This window comes from Kogia breviceps, chromosome 3 (genome assembly GCF_026419965.1).
Source record: "Kogia breviceps isolate mKogBre1 chromosome 3, mKogBre1 haplotype 1, whole genome shotgun sequence".
NCBI classification, from domain to species: domain Eukaryota; kingdom Metazoa; phylum Chordata; class Mammalia; order Artiodactyla; family Physeteridae; genus Kogia; species Kogia breviceps.
The window spans coordinates 151,110,640-151,126,892 of record NC_081312.1 but is presented as its reverse complement, the minus strand read 5'-3'; the positions used below and the strand labels follow the sequence as shown (position 1 = coordinate 151,126,892).

Sequence of the window (16,253 nt, the reverse complement as noted above, 5' to 3'; positions counted from 1 at the left end):
AAGCTCTCAAATCCCACCCTTTTAGAGAAAATACCAATTAAATTTTGTTGTCTGCTCTTCTATGCCATGTGTGGATGTGGTGCAGACATTTTGATTAAAACCAGGTGTGGGGCTTCCCTGGTGGCGCAGTGGTTGAGAGTCCGCCTGCCGATGCAGGGGACATGGGTTCGTGCCCCGGTCCGGGAAGATCCCACATGCCGCGGAGCGGCTGGGCCCGTGAGCCATGGCCGCTGAGCCTGCGCGTCCGGAGCCTGTGCTCCGCAATGGGAGAGGCCACGACAGTGAGAGGCCCGCGTACCGCAAAAAAAAAAAAAAAAAACAAAAACCAGGTGTGGGGGGACTTCCCTGGCAGTCCAGTGGTTAAGACTCTGCGCTTCCACTGCAGGGGTCGTGGGTTCGATCCCTGGTCGGGAACTAAGATCCTGCATGCTGAGTGGTGCAGCCAAAAAAAAAAAAAAGAATAAAAAAGAAAAAGCCCAGGTGTGGGTGCTGCTGCAAAGGCTTTGTTTGAGGTGCCTGAGAGTGGGGCAGAGATTTTGAGAGAACGGGACCCCCAGAGCACTCCAAGGGGACAATGGGAGTGCCTGAGGTAAGGGTGACTGGGTGGATTTTACCATAGGACAAACGGTTGCTCTTGGGAGTCTCCCAGGTTAGCCCCAAATCCAAGGATAAAGAGAGGCCTGGCTGGCTGGATGGCTCCTCCGGCCCCCTGCTGGGAAGGTGGGAACTGGTCACAGCCCCTTCCTCCCTCAGGCCTTACCCATCAGGCCCTGCTCCACCCCACAGGTCGCCCCCCAACAAGTCTGTTGCCAGACTCCTGTCACGTGGTGCCTCCTGTCCTATTAACTGCTGTGTAAAACTGGTAACTGTGATCCAGAGGCCCGTGGGCTCTTAGGGCCCCAAGTCAGTGGATCTGGGCTCTGCAGGCAGTTTAGCTCCTTCTGGCTTTTAAGGCCTCAGACAAATTGTTGAGAGTGATAAAAGAGAACAAAACCTGCCCACAGGACTTGTTCCAGGAGAAAAAGAAAGAAGTTGGCTAGCAGTCACCCACTGTGGCAAGCTGGGATTCTCTCCACAGGGCTTTTCGCAAGGAGGGTGTCTTCCACATTCTTTTCTTCTTTTGTTTTTTTGGGGTTTTTATTGGCCATGCCGCATGGCATGAGGGATCTTAGCTCCCTGACCAGGGATTGAACCCTTGCCCCCTGTAGTGGAAGCACAGAGTCTTAACCACTGGACCACCCGGGAATTCCTCCCACATTCTTTTTAACAACCGAATCGTTGTAAAGTACAGTTGTATGGGAAACCCTAAAATAGGAGCAAGACTAAGGTGGAGATCCTCCGGGGCAAGGGCTCACTCTCTCGGTCCTCTCCTCTCTCCTCCCCTCAGTGATGCACCTCTGAGCAACAGTTGAAAGAATTCTCCTTATGCCAAAGGCAGGATTGGACGGGCAGGCTGGCGGGAGAAACTGGGAAGCTCCAGTGCCTCTGCTGGGTGGCAGCCGTCTGAGACAGGGCTAGCCCCTCCTCCTCCTCAGACCCACTGCGGCTCCCCTGGGGCCAGCCTCCAGGATGGGTGGGGCACCTAGAGGCAGACAGGATTGCTTTCTTTCCGGGTTGACCTTTCTTGTAAGTCAGAGGACAAGGGGGAAGGGCACTGAGGGACTCCGAGGCTAGGTGGGACCAGCCCTGTCCCTGTTTCCCCTCAATAGGGATCTCTTGCTCACAGACTTAGGAAGAACCGTGACTCACTTCCTGCCTAGGTCTGACTGAAGAAGTATTGTTTTCCCAACTGTGGCTGGTGCTGCTAGTTGGGACACCCCAGGGTGGCCCCTAGGAGTCTTTGCTCCCTGTGGGGGGGCAGTTCCCATTCCAAGAGGGGGCCAACTGGACTTATCTCCTGGCTCACATTCTTCCCTGAGTTTCCGATTTTTGCACTGTTTGTACAGGTGCCCAAACAGTACCTTATCCCACTAGTTGAATATTATCTCCATTTTACAGAGGGGTAAATTGAGGCTCTGAGAATTAGGTAACTTGTCTAAGGTGGCATAGTATAAAATAGTACTGCAGGCTTTTGAACATAGGTTTGCTGGTTGACTTATCACCTACTGAGTTACTTTATGAATGTTACTTAACTTCTCTGGGCCTCAGTTTCCTCCTCTGTAGATAGTGATACATGAAAGATCCCTAAAGGAACATTGTATCCACCTTACAGGGTTTGTGGTAAGGATGAAATAATTTAACACACGGAAAGAGCTGAGAACCACTCCTGGCTCAGAGAACATGCTCTGCAGTGTTCGGTGCTCGTTTTTGTCATTATCCCCAAACCGGTGTTGAAGAGGTCACAGGATAATATTTTCTGCCAATTATCTCAAAGCGAGCAGGAAAGGATGGGCAGAGACTGCTCTGCGACCTTGGAATAACCCAGCCTGGGGAGCTTTTGGCCACATTTCCCCTCTTTTCTCTCTCAGCTCAAGCAGTGGTGGCCTCGGCCAAGTAGCACAGACGTTTTCTAGGGCAGGGACCCAGGGAGGGAGAGGAGCCGGCTGGTATATCGCAAGTAGCTCAGATTCAGGCTCTGCCAAAGCCCTAGATCTCTTCCAGGCTCTGAGGCCTGCTAGTTGTGGTATCTTGGGCAAATTATTTAAACCTTGTGCGCCTCAGTTTCCTTATCTGTAAAATGGGATTAATAATGTCAGCCTGAAAGGATTATGTAGATTAAATAATGTATATGAGAAGGAGATAATATAAAATGACTGGCCTCGTGCCTGGCAGGCTATTGGAGTTAAAAAAAAAAAAAGTTTAAAAAAAATTAAAAGGGGATGGGCTACTTCTGCTTATTCACCTGTCTATATAAATGCAAATAAAATCGTGAGTCCTCTAACTGTAGGCCACGAGGAGGTTTGCCCAGGCGCGGTGAAGCCCGACCTCAGATGGGGTACCCCAGGTGCGTCATCCCAGGGCACTTAACTCGGTCGTGCCCAAACTCGTGGCTTAGAAGTGGGGAAGTGGGGGGAGAAGGCCAGCTTCCCCAGAATCCGGCCGAGACTGGGCTCGGAGTGACGCCTCGAGCCCTTCCCAACCCCTGCCGGGGGTTCCGAGTTCGGGTCTCCGCGGCCGCCGGCCCGGGGAGCTCGCGGCGCGAAGAGCCGAGCCCGGGGCGGGGGTGCGGGCAGTGGGGCCTGGGCGAGGGCTTTGGGATCGCTGGCCCCACTTCCTACCTGCCCCGACCGGGAGCCGGAGGCAGCGGACGCCCCGCAAGGCCGCCGCTCGGGGCCCGGAGCTCCGGGGCTACAGCGCTCCGGCTCCGAACGCGGGCCCGGGGCCGGGCGGCATGGGCAGCACGGCGGGCCAGGGCAGCGGGACTGCTGCGGCAGCTGCTGGGGAGCGCGGAGGTGGCGCCGCGAGGGGGAGGGGGCGCGGCGGCGGAGGAGGAGGAGCCCGGGCCGCCGCAGCCGCTGACAGCGGCCCGAGTAAACAAGCCGCGCCGCCGCCGCGGCCCGGCCGCTGCCCCCGCCCGCGCCGGAGCCGGAGCCGAGGCCGAGGCCGAGCCCTGCCCTGGTCGCCGGCCCGGCCGAGGCCGCGCCGCCGCTCCTCCCCGCCTCCGCGCGGTGACGCTGCTGCCGGGCGCGGGGACCGCGTCGAGCCCAGGCCCCGCCGCCGGGCTCTCCGCTCGGCCGAGGGGCTCCCGAGCCGCCGCGGTGCTCGCCTGGAAAAGTTTCCCCGCCCGGGCTCCCTAGGGTAAGCGGCGAGAGGGCGCAGGGCCCGGTGGAGGTAGCGCGCCGGGAGCCGGGCCCGAGGAGAGCCGGCCGGACTGGGCCGCTGTGCCGGAGGAGCGGGCTCCGCGGCCCGGGCGCCCAGGCGGGGGAGGGTCGGGGTCGCTGGCACGGAGGCAGCCCGGGCCCGGCTGCCCGCCCGGCTTTCGAAATTGGCCCCCGGGCCGGCCCCGAGGGTGAAGCCGCGGGGAGCAGGAAGGGCGCCCCGCAGCCCACCTGAGAGCGTCGGGCCCGGCTCGGCTCCCAGCCCTTGTAGGTGCCGGTACTTTTCCGCTTGGGGCCGGGGCAAGCCCTCTGACCTCAGGAAGCGCCAGCGGGGCCCCCGCTGGGGGCGGGATGGCGAGAGAATTCCAGAGGCGCCGGGTGCTCCCGCCTCCCCGCCGTCCTTGGGGGCCGCCGCCGGCTCGCCCACTCCGCGGCTGGGGAGGGCCTGCGCTCCCGCCGGGGTAGGGGAGGAGCGGCTGTTCGCGAGGCGGAGGGGATTATTCACCGCCCGGGCCTCGTCCCCGCCCGCACACCTGAGCGGCGAGACACTCAGGTGCGGGATCCGCGGACGCTGGGAGGCTGGCTCCTGCGGAGGCCTGGCCGAGACCCCTGCTGCCTCCGTGGGGTGGCTGGACTGAGGGGCGGCCTGCTTGCCAGACAGGTCTTACAGCAGTCACTTGTCAGGTCAGTACCTGCTTTCCCCGCCATCCCCTAGCCCCTTGCCCCTGGGGGTGCAGACCCTCCTCCACCGGAGGGTGTCAGAATTCTTTCTGACTTGGGAAGTGGGAGGGGAACCCAGGTGATGTGGCCTAGTGAGGGCTGGGCAGCTGCTGGCCAGGTGTGGACACAGCATAGGAGAGTAGCCAAGCCTGACCCGTCTCAACCAGAGTGGCCCAAGTTTTACGATTTCCTATATTGGGCTTCCACACAAGATTTGATTTTTTTAAAGATTCTGTGGCTTTAAAAAAAAGTTTGAAAACCTCTGGTCTAGCAGTTTTTACCGTCTAGGAAACTGAGGCCCAAAGAGAGGAAGTGACTTAAGATCACACAGAAAATGAGTAAAGATTGGAATTCAGAATTTCAGCGCAGCCGTCAGTGCCTGTTACAGGACCTGGCTTGGTGTCTGCTGGAAAGAGAGATGGGACCAGGTTTCCCAGGCTGCCCTGTCCACACCAGACCCCCAGTGCCTGGGAAACAGCAGCTGGACCTGGGGGAGGTTCAGTTTGGGTGCCTCCGAGTGGGTGTCTGTGTCATGAGGTTCCTGGGACTGGAGAAAAGGGCTTTGACCTAGAACACAGCCACGAAGAGCACCCACAGGTCTCTCTGTGGCCACAGCCTGGAGCTGACTCCCATGTGAGAGGGCTTCACAGGAGGCTGGAAATACAGCAAGCCTCCGGGTTTGAGCCGAACTGGGACTCAGAGGGTGAGTCAGAGTCTGGGATGGGGGTGGGGAGAAACCCATTCATTCATTGTTCTCAGCGCCTGCTCTTTTGGGAGGAGGTCCTCCCTCCCTCCCTCCAGGATGCTGAGGCAGGGCTGTCTGGAGGCTTCAGGCTCTGTGGAAGCCATATCTACGGCTCACTGTGGCTGGGGATGCTGAGCAGATGAAGCCTGGTCCTGGTCCTTTCTTGGGGGATTGTTTGGTTGTGCCTGAAGCCCGCTTTCTTTTTGGGTGCTGCAGGGTAATTAAATAGTTAATCACCTTTACCACCAAGCAGCTGCAGCTCCATCCACAATGTCCCGGAACTTGGGCTGGACGCAGATGAACCCAATCTTGATTTGGGAGTTCCAGTACGGCTCACAGTACTGTGGTCAGGAGATGGCCTTTCTTGACATCTGGACCCAAGAGGCTGCTCTTGTGGCAAGAAGGGGAGAAGAGGGCTTGTTTCTATCTGACTCTGCCCCTAGAGCTCCACATCCTCTGTTAAATGAGGGGCTTGGGTTTCCTTCACCCCCTAGGGCTGGATGTCTGGCTGCCCAGCCATTGCTCAGACCAGCTTTCCGGAACTTGGTCGCCCAAGGCATCATGGGGCTGTGGCTTCCAGGCCTGTCCGGGAACCCTATGGACTCTGCCCATCCAGGGTGAGGAGGAGCTGCATTGTGGATGCCTCCTGCCATCAGCTGTCAGGTTATTTTGGTGTAAACTGAAAATACTCCAGGAACTGTGTGTTGAGTCTCTCCAGCCTGCAGGGTGGGACTGCAGCAGGAGCAGGCAGGGAGGCTGACTGTGGCTGAGGGCAGTCTCTGGAAAAGGAGTGTTCCCAGTGGTGAGCCCGCCTGTCCAGCTCTCCGGGGCCCGGGTGAGATGGGGAGCTTCATTTTGCCGTCCAGCAGAGTGGCCTCCTTTGGGGCTGGGCCCTGGGAGTGGTGGGGGCATCTGGGGCCGTGTGGGCAGGCGCTCTGCTCAACAAGCTTGGCACTGAGGTGGGACACCTCCGGCAGCCCCACCGGGACCTTCCCCAGTTTCTCCCCCCCAGGGGCTTGGCTTCTGGCTAGCCAGGGGCCCTATGTGGGGACAGTTATGTGGCCCCAGGCAGAGAGGTCCTGCTGTCTGTTTGCTGAAGGAGGAAAAACAACACTCGGACTATTGATTCAGCTTCACCTTGGCGCTCCTGGCTCAGCAGCCAGTGTTTGCCCTGGCTGCCCGGGCTCAGATTACGCAAGGCTGGTGGGTGTGGAGCCACTGAGGGGGCTGCTGGAGGCCTGCAGGCCAGGGCTGGGGGGCCCCAGCGTTTCCCAGGAAACTGTAAATAAAGAGCCTGAGCCCCTGACTTTACTGATGGTCTGGGCCGAAGAGGGAGGGTAAAGCCACTGCGATCCCCCCTTGCCATGCTCAGCTCCCAAAGCCCCCATCCCACCTTAGGTTACCCACTCTTTCTTGCCAGGGGCTATAGGTCTTTGCAGGTAACTCCCTATGGCTGGTTCTGCTTTGCTGAACTAGGAAGCCCTAGTGAGCTGTGTAGACACCACCCATTAAAAAACTTTAAAAAGCCAACATTTTATTCCTTTATAAAATATACCTGGGTAATTTGGAAAATATACATGACACAAAGTAAAATAACAATTACTCATAATTCTCACCACCTTGAGAGAACCATTGTTAGCATGTGTCCTTCCAGATTATGTTTTGTGGTTTTATATAAATATACATGTATAAATAGTTTTTTAAAAACATAACGGGATTATAGGTACCTACTATAAGCCACCTTTTTAAAACATAATTAATTAATTTTTGTCTGCGTTGGGTCTTCGTTGCTGTGCGCGGGCTTTCTCTAGTTGTGGCGAGCGGGGGCTACTCTTCGTTGTGGTGCAAGGGCTTCTCATTACGGTGGCTTCTCTCGTTGTGGAGCCTGGGCTCTAGGAGTGCAAGCTTCAGTAGTTGTGGCCCACGGCTTAGTTACTCCACGGCATGTGGGATCTTACCTGACCAGGGCTCGAACCCCTGTCCCCTGCAGTGGCGGGTGGGTTCTTAACCACTGCGCCACCAGGGAAGTCCCTATAACCCACCTTTAAAAAAAAAATTAATTTATTTATATTTGGCTGCATTGGGTCTTTGTTGCTGCACATGGGCTTTCTCTAGTTGCGGCGAGCAGGGGCTACTCTTCGTTGTGGTGTGCGGGATTCTCATTACAGTGGCTTCTCTTGTTGCAGAGCACGGGCTCTAGGTACATGGGCCGCAGTAGTTGTGACATGCGGGCTCAGTAGTTGTGGTTTGCGGGCTCTAGAGCGCAGGCTCAGTGGTTGTGGCGCACGGGCTTAGTTGCTCCGTGGCATCTTCCCGGACCAGGGCTTGAACCCGTGTCCCCAGCATTGGCAGGCGGATTCTTAACCACTGCGCCACCAGGGAAGTCCCTAACCCACCTTTTTGACTTTGATTCTGGCAAACATTTATGCAGTTGTTGCTTCTGATTTTGAGGGACTCAAGCCTTGGTCCTCTTCATCCCACTTCCGTATTCTTGCGTGTGGAGGCGGTCCTTTTGTCCATCTATCCGGCTCACCTTGGGGGGCTGGATTTTCACCCCTCCCCCCTAGAGCCCCTTTCAGGCCTGGAGTGAGCCGTGGGGTGGGAAGGCAGCTTTAGTGCGTGGCTGGGGAGTGACTGACTCTCCCTCTCCTCCCTTGTTCCTCTCAGAGCCGGCAGTCCTCATCCTCCCCGCGCAGTCCTGCCCGTCTCGGTCCCATGCCCCCGCCAGTCAGCCCCGGGCCACAGGCAGTGAGCAGGCACGCGGGAGCCGAGGCCCTGTGACCAGGCCAAGGAGACGGGGGCTCCGGGGTCCCGGCCACCTGTCTCCCCATGGAGCTGAGGCCCTGGTTGCTATGGGTGGTAGCAGCAGCAGGAGCCTTGGTCCTGCTGGCGGCCGATGCCCGTGGCCAGAAGGTCTTCACCAATACCTGGGCCGTGCGCATTCCTGGAGGCCCAGCCGTGGCTGACAGTGTGGCACGCAAGCATGGCTTCCTCAACCTGGGCCAGGTAGGTGTTCTTCCCTCCTGCTGGCCGAGGCATAGGACATCGCCAGGGGGTGGGGCCGGTGAGGGCAGGGGTTCCGGCATCCAGCACAGGAACTCTGGGGCTTGTCTTCTCAGGGTCATCAGGCTAGTAGGCATGTTATGGGTGGCTTGTCCTGCCCTTGGGCTTCTAGCCTAGGTTGCTCAGTGGACCAGTGTATCCCAGGGGGTTGAGTCCCCCTCGGCCCCCTGCACCTCATTGCCGGGTCCTGGGTGGGGAGCAGATGCCCACCACCCCCTGCCGTGGTGAGCCTCCCCTCGTAGCCCGTTGTCCACCCCCATCCCCCGCCTCCATGGGGACTGGCAGATGGAAAGCCCGGCTCAGTCTCCCTGCTCTGTTGCAGATCTTCGGCGACTATTACCACTTCTGGCATCGAGCGGTGACAAAGCGGTCCCTGTCACCTCACCGCCCGCGGCACAGCCGGCTGCAGCGGGAACCTCATGTGAGCGCAGCCCCAGCCCCTCCTGCTGCCATCCTTCCCTTTCAGTTCTCAGGAGGCCTCACTCTCCCTCCCTGTTCCTCCACCCACACCATCTCTCCCTCACTCCCTCACAGGTACAGTGGCTGGAGCAGCAGGTGGCAAAGCGACGGACCAAACGGGACGTGTACCAGGAGCCCACGGACCCCAAGTTTCCCCAGCAGTGGTACCTGGTACGTTGCCTCCCTGGCTGCATCCATCCATCCGCTGAGGGGTCCCGTGAGTGGGTGAGGCTGACTTCGAGGCCTCCTGTCAGTCTTCCTCTGTCTGCTAAGTAATCTTTCTCCAGCCCATCCTGCTGAGCCCTGGGGAGTGCCCTCCCAGAGTTCTTTATAATTCCATGAGCCCAGACAACCAGTGGGGGCATTTGAGGAGCAGGGCTGGGTGGAGAAGGAGCTTTACGGGTGACAAAGGGATTCTCCAAGTTTCCCGTAACCTCCCCCAGCAACCACATCTCGTAAGTGCTGGGTGACGGGGGTGGGTGTCTCTGCAGTCTGGTGTCACCCAGCGGGACCTGAACGTGAAGGAGGCCTGGGCCCAGGGCTACACGGGGCGTGGCATCGTGGTCTCCATTCTGGACGATGGCATCGAGAAGAACCACCCGGACTTGGCAGGCAATTATGTGAGGAGGTTGGGGAGGGAGGCAGCCGTCCCTGGCGAGGGGAGTCTAGGGATGGTCCTGTTCTGCCAGTGTGTTCAGGCTGACCCTGATGATGGCCATGTCCTTTCCAGGATCCTGGGGCCAGCTTCGATGTCAATGACCAGGACCCTGACCCACAGCCTCGGTACACGCAGATGAATGACAACAGGTAAGAATTGGCAGGTCCCTGGCCTCTGCTTCCGTCCTGTTTTCCACTGAGGAAGCAGATGTGCCCTTCCCGAGAGGCTGAAGTCTTTTCCATAGTCCTGGTCTAGCTGGGGCTCTGAGGGAAGGTTTGGTCTGAGTGGAGGTGGCCATAGGCCAAGAGGAGTCGGGGTTGTGTGGTCTGTGTACAGATGTGGGACAGCAAAGGTAGAGGAACATGCATGTGGCCCTTTCTGCTCCTCAGGCTGCACCCACCATGCTCTGTCCACTGTTAATGCTGTGCTCTTGGCCCCGGCAGGCATGGCACACGGTGTGCAGGCGAGGTGGCCGCAGTGGCCAACAACGGTGTCTGTGGCGTAGGCGTGGCCTACAATGCCCGCATTGGAGGTGGGTGTGGTCCTTGGCCACCCGGTCTTTGGGAGGACCCTTCCAGTGGGATTCTTCTCTATTCACTTCCCATCTAGCCAGTGTCTACCACTTTCCCGCTGTGGATCCTTTTGACCTCATGGCTCTTCTTTAGAGTGTTCTTAGTAACTCAAAAAGCTGAACCACCTGTGCTGGTGGCCCTGTGCTGTGGGGTGGAGGGAGTGTTTCTTAGCAGGAGTATCCCTAAATCCTCACTGTCCACTCTGAGTCCTTACCTGGCAGGCCTTGATCACCATGCTCCTTTGGGACCCCAGAGACTCATCCTAGTCCAGAATGTGTGGTTGGGACCCAGGGAGATCTCCCCTTTTCCCCTGCGTCTTATCTTCGAAAGGCAGAGGCTGACCAGGGAGTTAGGGGCTCAGGGTTTCCCAGCACCATCCTCTACCCTCCCCTGCCCATCCTCTGGGTGCAAGGCTGGGTGTGCTCCAGGGAGTGCTCTTGGCAGCTGGACCCACGCAGCATCCCTCTCCCCGCCCCCCTCCATGGCCAGGGGTGCGCATGCTGGACGGTGAAGTGACAGATGCGGTAGAGGCACGCTCGCTGGGCCTGAATCCCAACCACATCCACATCTACAGCGCCAGTTGGGGCCCCGAGGACGACGGCAAGACCGTGGATGGGCCAGCCCGCCTTGCTGAGGAGGCCTTCTTCCGGGGGGTCAGCCAGGTGAGGTGGGGGTCCTGGCCCTGCCCTAGAAACCAGGCCCAGCCTCTGGAGGCAAACTAGGCGCTACCTTTTCCATACATTTTTGTGTTTTTCTGTTTCTATTTATTTATTCTTGTGTTTAATTTTAATTTACACAAAGTTTGTTTATTGAATGTTATTAAAATGTTAAGGAACTGGAAGGACAGAAAAAGAGAAAAGTAAATACTAATTACCCATAATTCCACCCTTTGGAATCACCACTCTGAGCATTTTGATTGGTGGTCTGGGTTTCTTTTTTTTGCAAAAAAGGATGAGATCCACCAGGGGTCTCCCAGGGGAACAGGGGCTGAATAGAGAGTCCCCCGAGAAGGAGGCTCCAGCCTTCCCAGTCTCGAGCAGCATCTTCCTGCCAGGCCTCCCACAAGTCCTGTTCTCGAGTGACCCCAGCCCACTCTGTCCACAGGGCCGCGGGGGGCTGGGCTCCATCTTTGTCTGGGCCTCTGGGAACGGGGGCCGGGAACATGACAGCTGCAACTGCGACGGCTACACCAACAGCATCTACACGCTGTCCATCAGCAGCGCCACGCAGTCCGGCAACGTGCCCTGGTACAGTGAGGCCTGCTCGTCCACACTGGCCACAACCTACAGCAGTGGAAACCAGAACGAGAAGCAGATCGTGAGTCCTGCCCCGGGTGGCAGCTGGGGAAACGGGGCTGCTTGCTGGCTCTGCCCGGGGCCCCCTTTCTGACCCCATCTGCCTTCCACCCGCACGTGGCTGGGTGGTGGTGGCTAAGGCATCATGGGATGGGGGCTAGGGAGCTCTCCAAGACTCTTGGGGACTGTGGAGCCATCGGTGAAGCCCCTGAGAAGACTCTTCCTAAAAACATGCATTGCTCTTAATGATCGCCAACCTTTAGTTCAGTCCTCTCATTCCTCGGGAAACTGAGGCCCGGAAAGGGCCAGGCATCGGCCTGTTCACAGCAAGGTAGCAATGCAGCAGGTGGGACCAAGGTTTCCTGGCCCTGGCTCCCCACTCCTGTTGATGGTGCTCAGGGCTTATGGGCAGAGGGTGGGCAGGCAGGTGGCCCCCCCAGTGCCCTCCCCGTATTACAGGCCCAACATCATTGTCCTCCTGGTAGGTGACCACTGATTTGCGGCAGAAGTGTACGGAGTCTCACACAGGCACCTCTGCCTCTGCCCCCTTGGCAGCGGGCATCATCGCTCTCACCCTGGAGGCCAAGTAAGTGGGTGGGGCCTGAGTCGCAACCCTGTCCCCACCAGCGCCCCCCTGCAAGGCAGGCCTTGGTCTCCAGCTTCTCTCCGAAGAGACAGCCCCCAAGCCTCTCCGTCCCTCCTCTGCAGTAAGAACCTCACCTGGCGGGACATGCAGCACCTGGTGGTACAGACCTCAAAGCCAGCCCACCTCAATGCTAACGACTGGGCCACCAATGGTGTGGGCCGCAAAGGTGAGGACAGGACTGGATTGGGGGTTGCGGGGGGCCCTGTGTGCCTCCCAGCTGACCCCGCCTTCCCTGCCCCACAGTGAGCCATTCATATGGCTACGGGTTACTGGATGCAGGCGCCATGGTGGCTCTGGCCCAGAACTGGACGACGGTGACCCCCCAGCGGAAGTGCATCATCGACATCCTCGCTGAGCCCAAGTGAGGGCTAGACCCTGGCTGGGAGGGGGCAGGTGGGACCTGAGGGGCGCAGGGGTGTCCGCTGGTCCCCCTGGGCCAGGCTATAGATCATCACGGTGCTCTCTGTGCAGGGACATCGGGAAGCGGCTGGAGGTGCGGAAGACTGTGACCGCCTGCCTGGGGGAGCCCAGCCACATCATGCGCCTGGAACATACTCAGGCGCGGCTCACCCTGTCCTACAACCGCCGCGGTGACCTGGCCATCCACCTGGTCAGCCCCATGGGCACCCGCTCCACCCTGCTGGCTGCCAGGTGCTTGCCCTCTCCTCTGTCCAGCTTGTCCTGTCCCTCGCATCCACGTGCATTCATTCATTCACTCACACAGCCCTGAAGGGCACCAAATACTTTTCCACTGTTGGCATTTTGGGAAGGATGGTTTTTGTCCTATGGGACTGTCCCATGTTGCAGGAATCCCCGATTCTGCCCATTAAATGCCATGTCTGTGTGCCTTCCCATGTGTAATACCCTTGCACGTTTCCAGAATCTTCTGGTTCAGAACATTTGGCCTCCTGGGAAACACCCAGCAGGCATTTCCAGCCCAGCGGGGTTATGCTGCACCGGGGGGAGGGTGTGTGGTCCATGTGCTGTGGGCTTGGTGTCCCCTGGCTGGGGTCCCCCAGAGGCCTCAGACAGCTACATGCATCTTCCTCCCCAGGCCGCACGACTACTCTGCAGATGGGTTTAACGACTGGGCCTTCATGACGACCCATTCTTGGGATGAGGACCCCTCTGGCGAGTGGGTCCTGGAGATTGAAAACACCAGCGAAGCAAACAACTATGGTATTGGGGGTGTTCGAGGGCTGGGGATGGAGGAGGAGCACTGGCGGAGTCTGGGGTGCCGGGCGTGGCTTCTGACTTTTGCCTCCCCCCTCAATAGGGACACTGACCAAGTTCACCCTCGTGCTGTACGGCACGGCCCCTGAGGGGCTGCCCACACCTCCTGAGAGCATCGGCTGCAAGACCCTCACGTCCAGCCAGGCCTGTGTGGGTCAGTCGTGGGTGCTGCGAGGGCTTGGGAAACTGGGGCTGGGGACAGAGGGTGCCTGTCCTAAAGGAGGAAAAGGGGTGTGAAGGGACGCTGGGACCCCTAGGGTGACCACAGTCCTGGGTCAGGTGGGAGCTCCTGGGGACGGCAGTGACTGCCTGGGGCTGCAGGTCCACAGGCTGCCACTGTCGTGGGGCTCAGGGCCCAACAGCCATGGGCGGCTTGGCTGACGCCCACCTTCTACCCGGTGCCGGCAGTGTGCGAGGAAGGCTTCTCCCTGCACCAGAAGAGCTGTGTCCAGCGCTGCCCTCCAGGCTTCGCTCCCCAAGTCCTCGACACGCACTACAGCACTGAGAACAACGTGGAGATTATCCGGGCCAGCGTCTGTGCCCCCTGCCACGCCTCGTGTGCCACGTGCCAGGGGCCAGCCCCCTCAGACTGCCTCAGCTGCCCCAGCCATGCCTCCCTGGACCCTGTGGAGCAGACGTGCTCCCGGCAAAGCCAGAGCAGCCGTGAGTCGCCGCAGCCGCAGCAGCCGCAGCAGCCGCCGCCCGCGGAGGTGGAGGCAGAGCCGCGGCTGCGGGAGGGGCTGCTGCCCTCACACCTGCCCGAGGTGGTGGCTGGCCTCAGCTGCGCCTTCATCGTGCTGGTCTTCGTCACTGTCTTCCTGGTCCTGCAGCTGCGCTCGGGCTTCAGCTTCCGAGGGGTGAAGGTGTACACCATGGACCGTGGCCTCATCTCCTACAAGGGGCTGCCCCCCGAAGCCTGGCAGGAGGAGTGCCCGTCCGACTCAGAAGAGGACGAGGGCCGGGGCGAGAGGACCGCCTTTATCAAAGACCAGAGCGCCCTTTGACGAGCGCCTACTGCCCGCCCCTTCGAGCCCATCCCCTCCTGGGGCACTTTTTAATTCACCAAAGTATTTTTTTATCTTGGGACTGGGTTTGGACCCCAGCTGGGAGGCAAGAGAGGCAGAGACGGCTTCCCACCCTACCCTTGGGCCCCCTGGCTGCCTGAGGTGGGACCCCAGGACAAGCTGGGGAGCAGGGGAGGGCCTCTGCCCACCCCCAGCACACCTGTGTGTGGAGAAAGGAGTGAAACCTTTAGGGCAGCTTTCCAAGGTCCAGGCCCCAGCCAGAGTTCCCTGCAGAGTGAAGAGGGGCAGCCCTTCCCTTACGGGATTCCTGACCCGGGCTGCAGTTCTCGCCCCTTCCCTGTCCCTCTAAAGCAATAATGGTCCCCATCCAGGCAGCAGGGAGGCTGGCCTAGGGGGTATTTGAAGGAGGAGGCCACCTCTCTAAGGGCTTTTGCATCCCTGACCCCGTCCCCCACCTCTGGTGAGCCTCGGGCGGAAGCAGGAAGCGAAGGAAGGGACCAAGGCAAGGCAGGCACTCCCAGGGTGCGCACGTCTGTGCACACGTGGGTTTGTCCCTTTGCCCCCACCTCCACTACAGCTGGCTGCCTGCTGAGCGAGGCTGGCCCTGCCCTGTGCTGGTGTGCTGACCACCCTCCCCTCTGGCACCCTCTTCTCCTGCCAGGGCCCAGGTCCCTGTTTTCTGAGCCCGGGGCTGCCTGGGCTGTTGGCACTCACAGTCCCGGAGCCCCTGGGTGGGTGGTGGGGAGGGACGGTGGCCCAGCCGGCCTCTCCCGCCTCCCACCCGATGCTGCTTTCCCCTGTGGGGATCTCAGGGGCTGTTTGAGGATATATTTTCACTTTGTGATTATTTCACTTTAGATGCTGATTTTTTTTTTTTTTTTTTTGGTATTTTTAATGGGGGTAGCAGCTGGACCATCCACCTTCCCACGCCCACTGTCCACCCTGCTGTTCCCCCCGGCTGCCCTGGCCCTGAGGTGTGGGGGTCTGCAGCGTGTTGCTGAGGAGCAGCTGAGCCCCAGGTCCCGAAGAGGCAGGCCAGGCCAGGCGGGCCCTAGGAAAGGAGGAGTACGGTAGAAGGGGCAGGCTGTTGTCCATTTCAGATGGGGCTCCTCGTGCCAAGGGCTCATGGGTCACTGGTTCTCCAAGTGCCAGGGGTGGGCAGGCAGTGGCACTGAGCCCCCTCCAACACTGTGCCCTGGTGGAGAAAGCACTGACCTGTCTTGCCCCCCAAGGCCCCCTCTTCTGACGTGCCTTTTGTACCCCTCCCATTAGGACAATCAGTCCCCTCCAGTTTGGGAGCCCCCTTTTCTTTCTCTCCCCTAGCCCTTCCTGGCACCCAGCCACCTGCCCAGGGGCGCCCCCGCCTCTCCCATCCCCCCCACCCTTGTGGCCAGCCCAGCTGGTTTTGTAAGATACTGGGTTGGTGCACAGTGATTTTTTTTTTTTTCTTGTAATTTAAACAGGCCCAGCATTGTTGGTTCTATTTAATGGACACGAGATAATGTTAGAGGTTTTAAAGTGATTAAACGTGCAGACTATGCAAACCAGGCCTGGTCTCCAGTGTGATGATGTTCTTCCCAGGACCTGGGGCTGTGTCCAGGATGGGGTGTGGGTGAGGGCTGGGGCGAGTTACGTGCCCACATGATGTCCTGCCTACCTGTAAGTGCCCAAAGTCCACCTCCCGAGGCGTTCAGAGCCTTCTTTAGGTGGGGTGTGGAAGGGACAGCAGCTGGAGACAAGCCCCAGGGGTGGGACTAATGAGCCCCAGGGGTGGGACTAGCTGAGCACCTCCACCCCCACAGGCCTGGACTCCAGCAGGGTGGAGAGTGATGGCCTGTGTCCAGTTGCTCAGGGTCTCCCTTGGCTGAAGTAGCCCGGCCGCCAGCTGTAGGGCTGAGGCCTTCGGTGGGGCCTAACTGGACCAAGATGGCTTTTGCTGGGGAGATCCTGAGCCCCACCCTGGGAACGCCATACCTCTCCACTCCCCAGCCCAGGCCCCTCGCCTGCCATAGGTCTCCCTTGGGACAGGAAGCCCCTGCCTGGGGGTGGAGGAGCCATGCCAGTTCCACCAGGATCTGT

At 59.3% G+C, this 16,253-nt stretch overlaps 1 protein-coding gene across 5 annotated transcripts; it reads left to right on the top strand.

Moving 5' to 3' along the window:
- Positions 1-3,547: 3,547 nt before the first annotated feature.
- FURIN (furin, paired basic amino acid cleaving enzyme) lies at positions 3,548-15,723 on the top strand. Of its 5 annotated transcripts, none has more exons than XM_067029937.1 (17): positions 3,548-3,738; positions 5,718-5,840; positions 7,891-8,229; positions 8,609-8,707; positions 8,821-8,916; positions 9,237-9,365; positions 9,476-9,552; positions 9,847-9,935; positions 10,465-10,637; positions 11,080-11,292; positions 11,756-11,856; positions 11,979-12,082; positions 12,160-12,277; positions 12,388-12,567; positions 12,971-13,095; positions 13,193-13,303; positions 13,558-15,723. In XM_067029937.1, the coding sequence occupies exons 3-17, from the start codon at positions 8,053-8,055 to the stop codon at positions 14,151-14,153; spliced, it is 2,388 nt and encodes a 795-aa protein (XP_066886038.1). In that variant the 5' UTR covers positions 3,548-3,738; positions 5,718-5,840; positions 7,891-8,052; the 3' UTR covers positions 14,154-15,723. The 5 variants fall into 5 exon arrangements, with proteins under 5 accessions (XP_066886038.1, XP_058913278.1, XP_066886041.1 ...); XM_067029939.1 differs by having other exon boundaries at positions 3,604-3,738; positions 5,718-6,058; XM_059057295.2 differs by lacking the exon at positions 5,718-5,840 and having other exon boundaries at positions 3,598-3,738.
- The last annotated feature ends 530 nt before the right edge of the window (positions 15,724-16,253 follow it).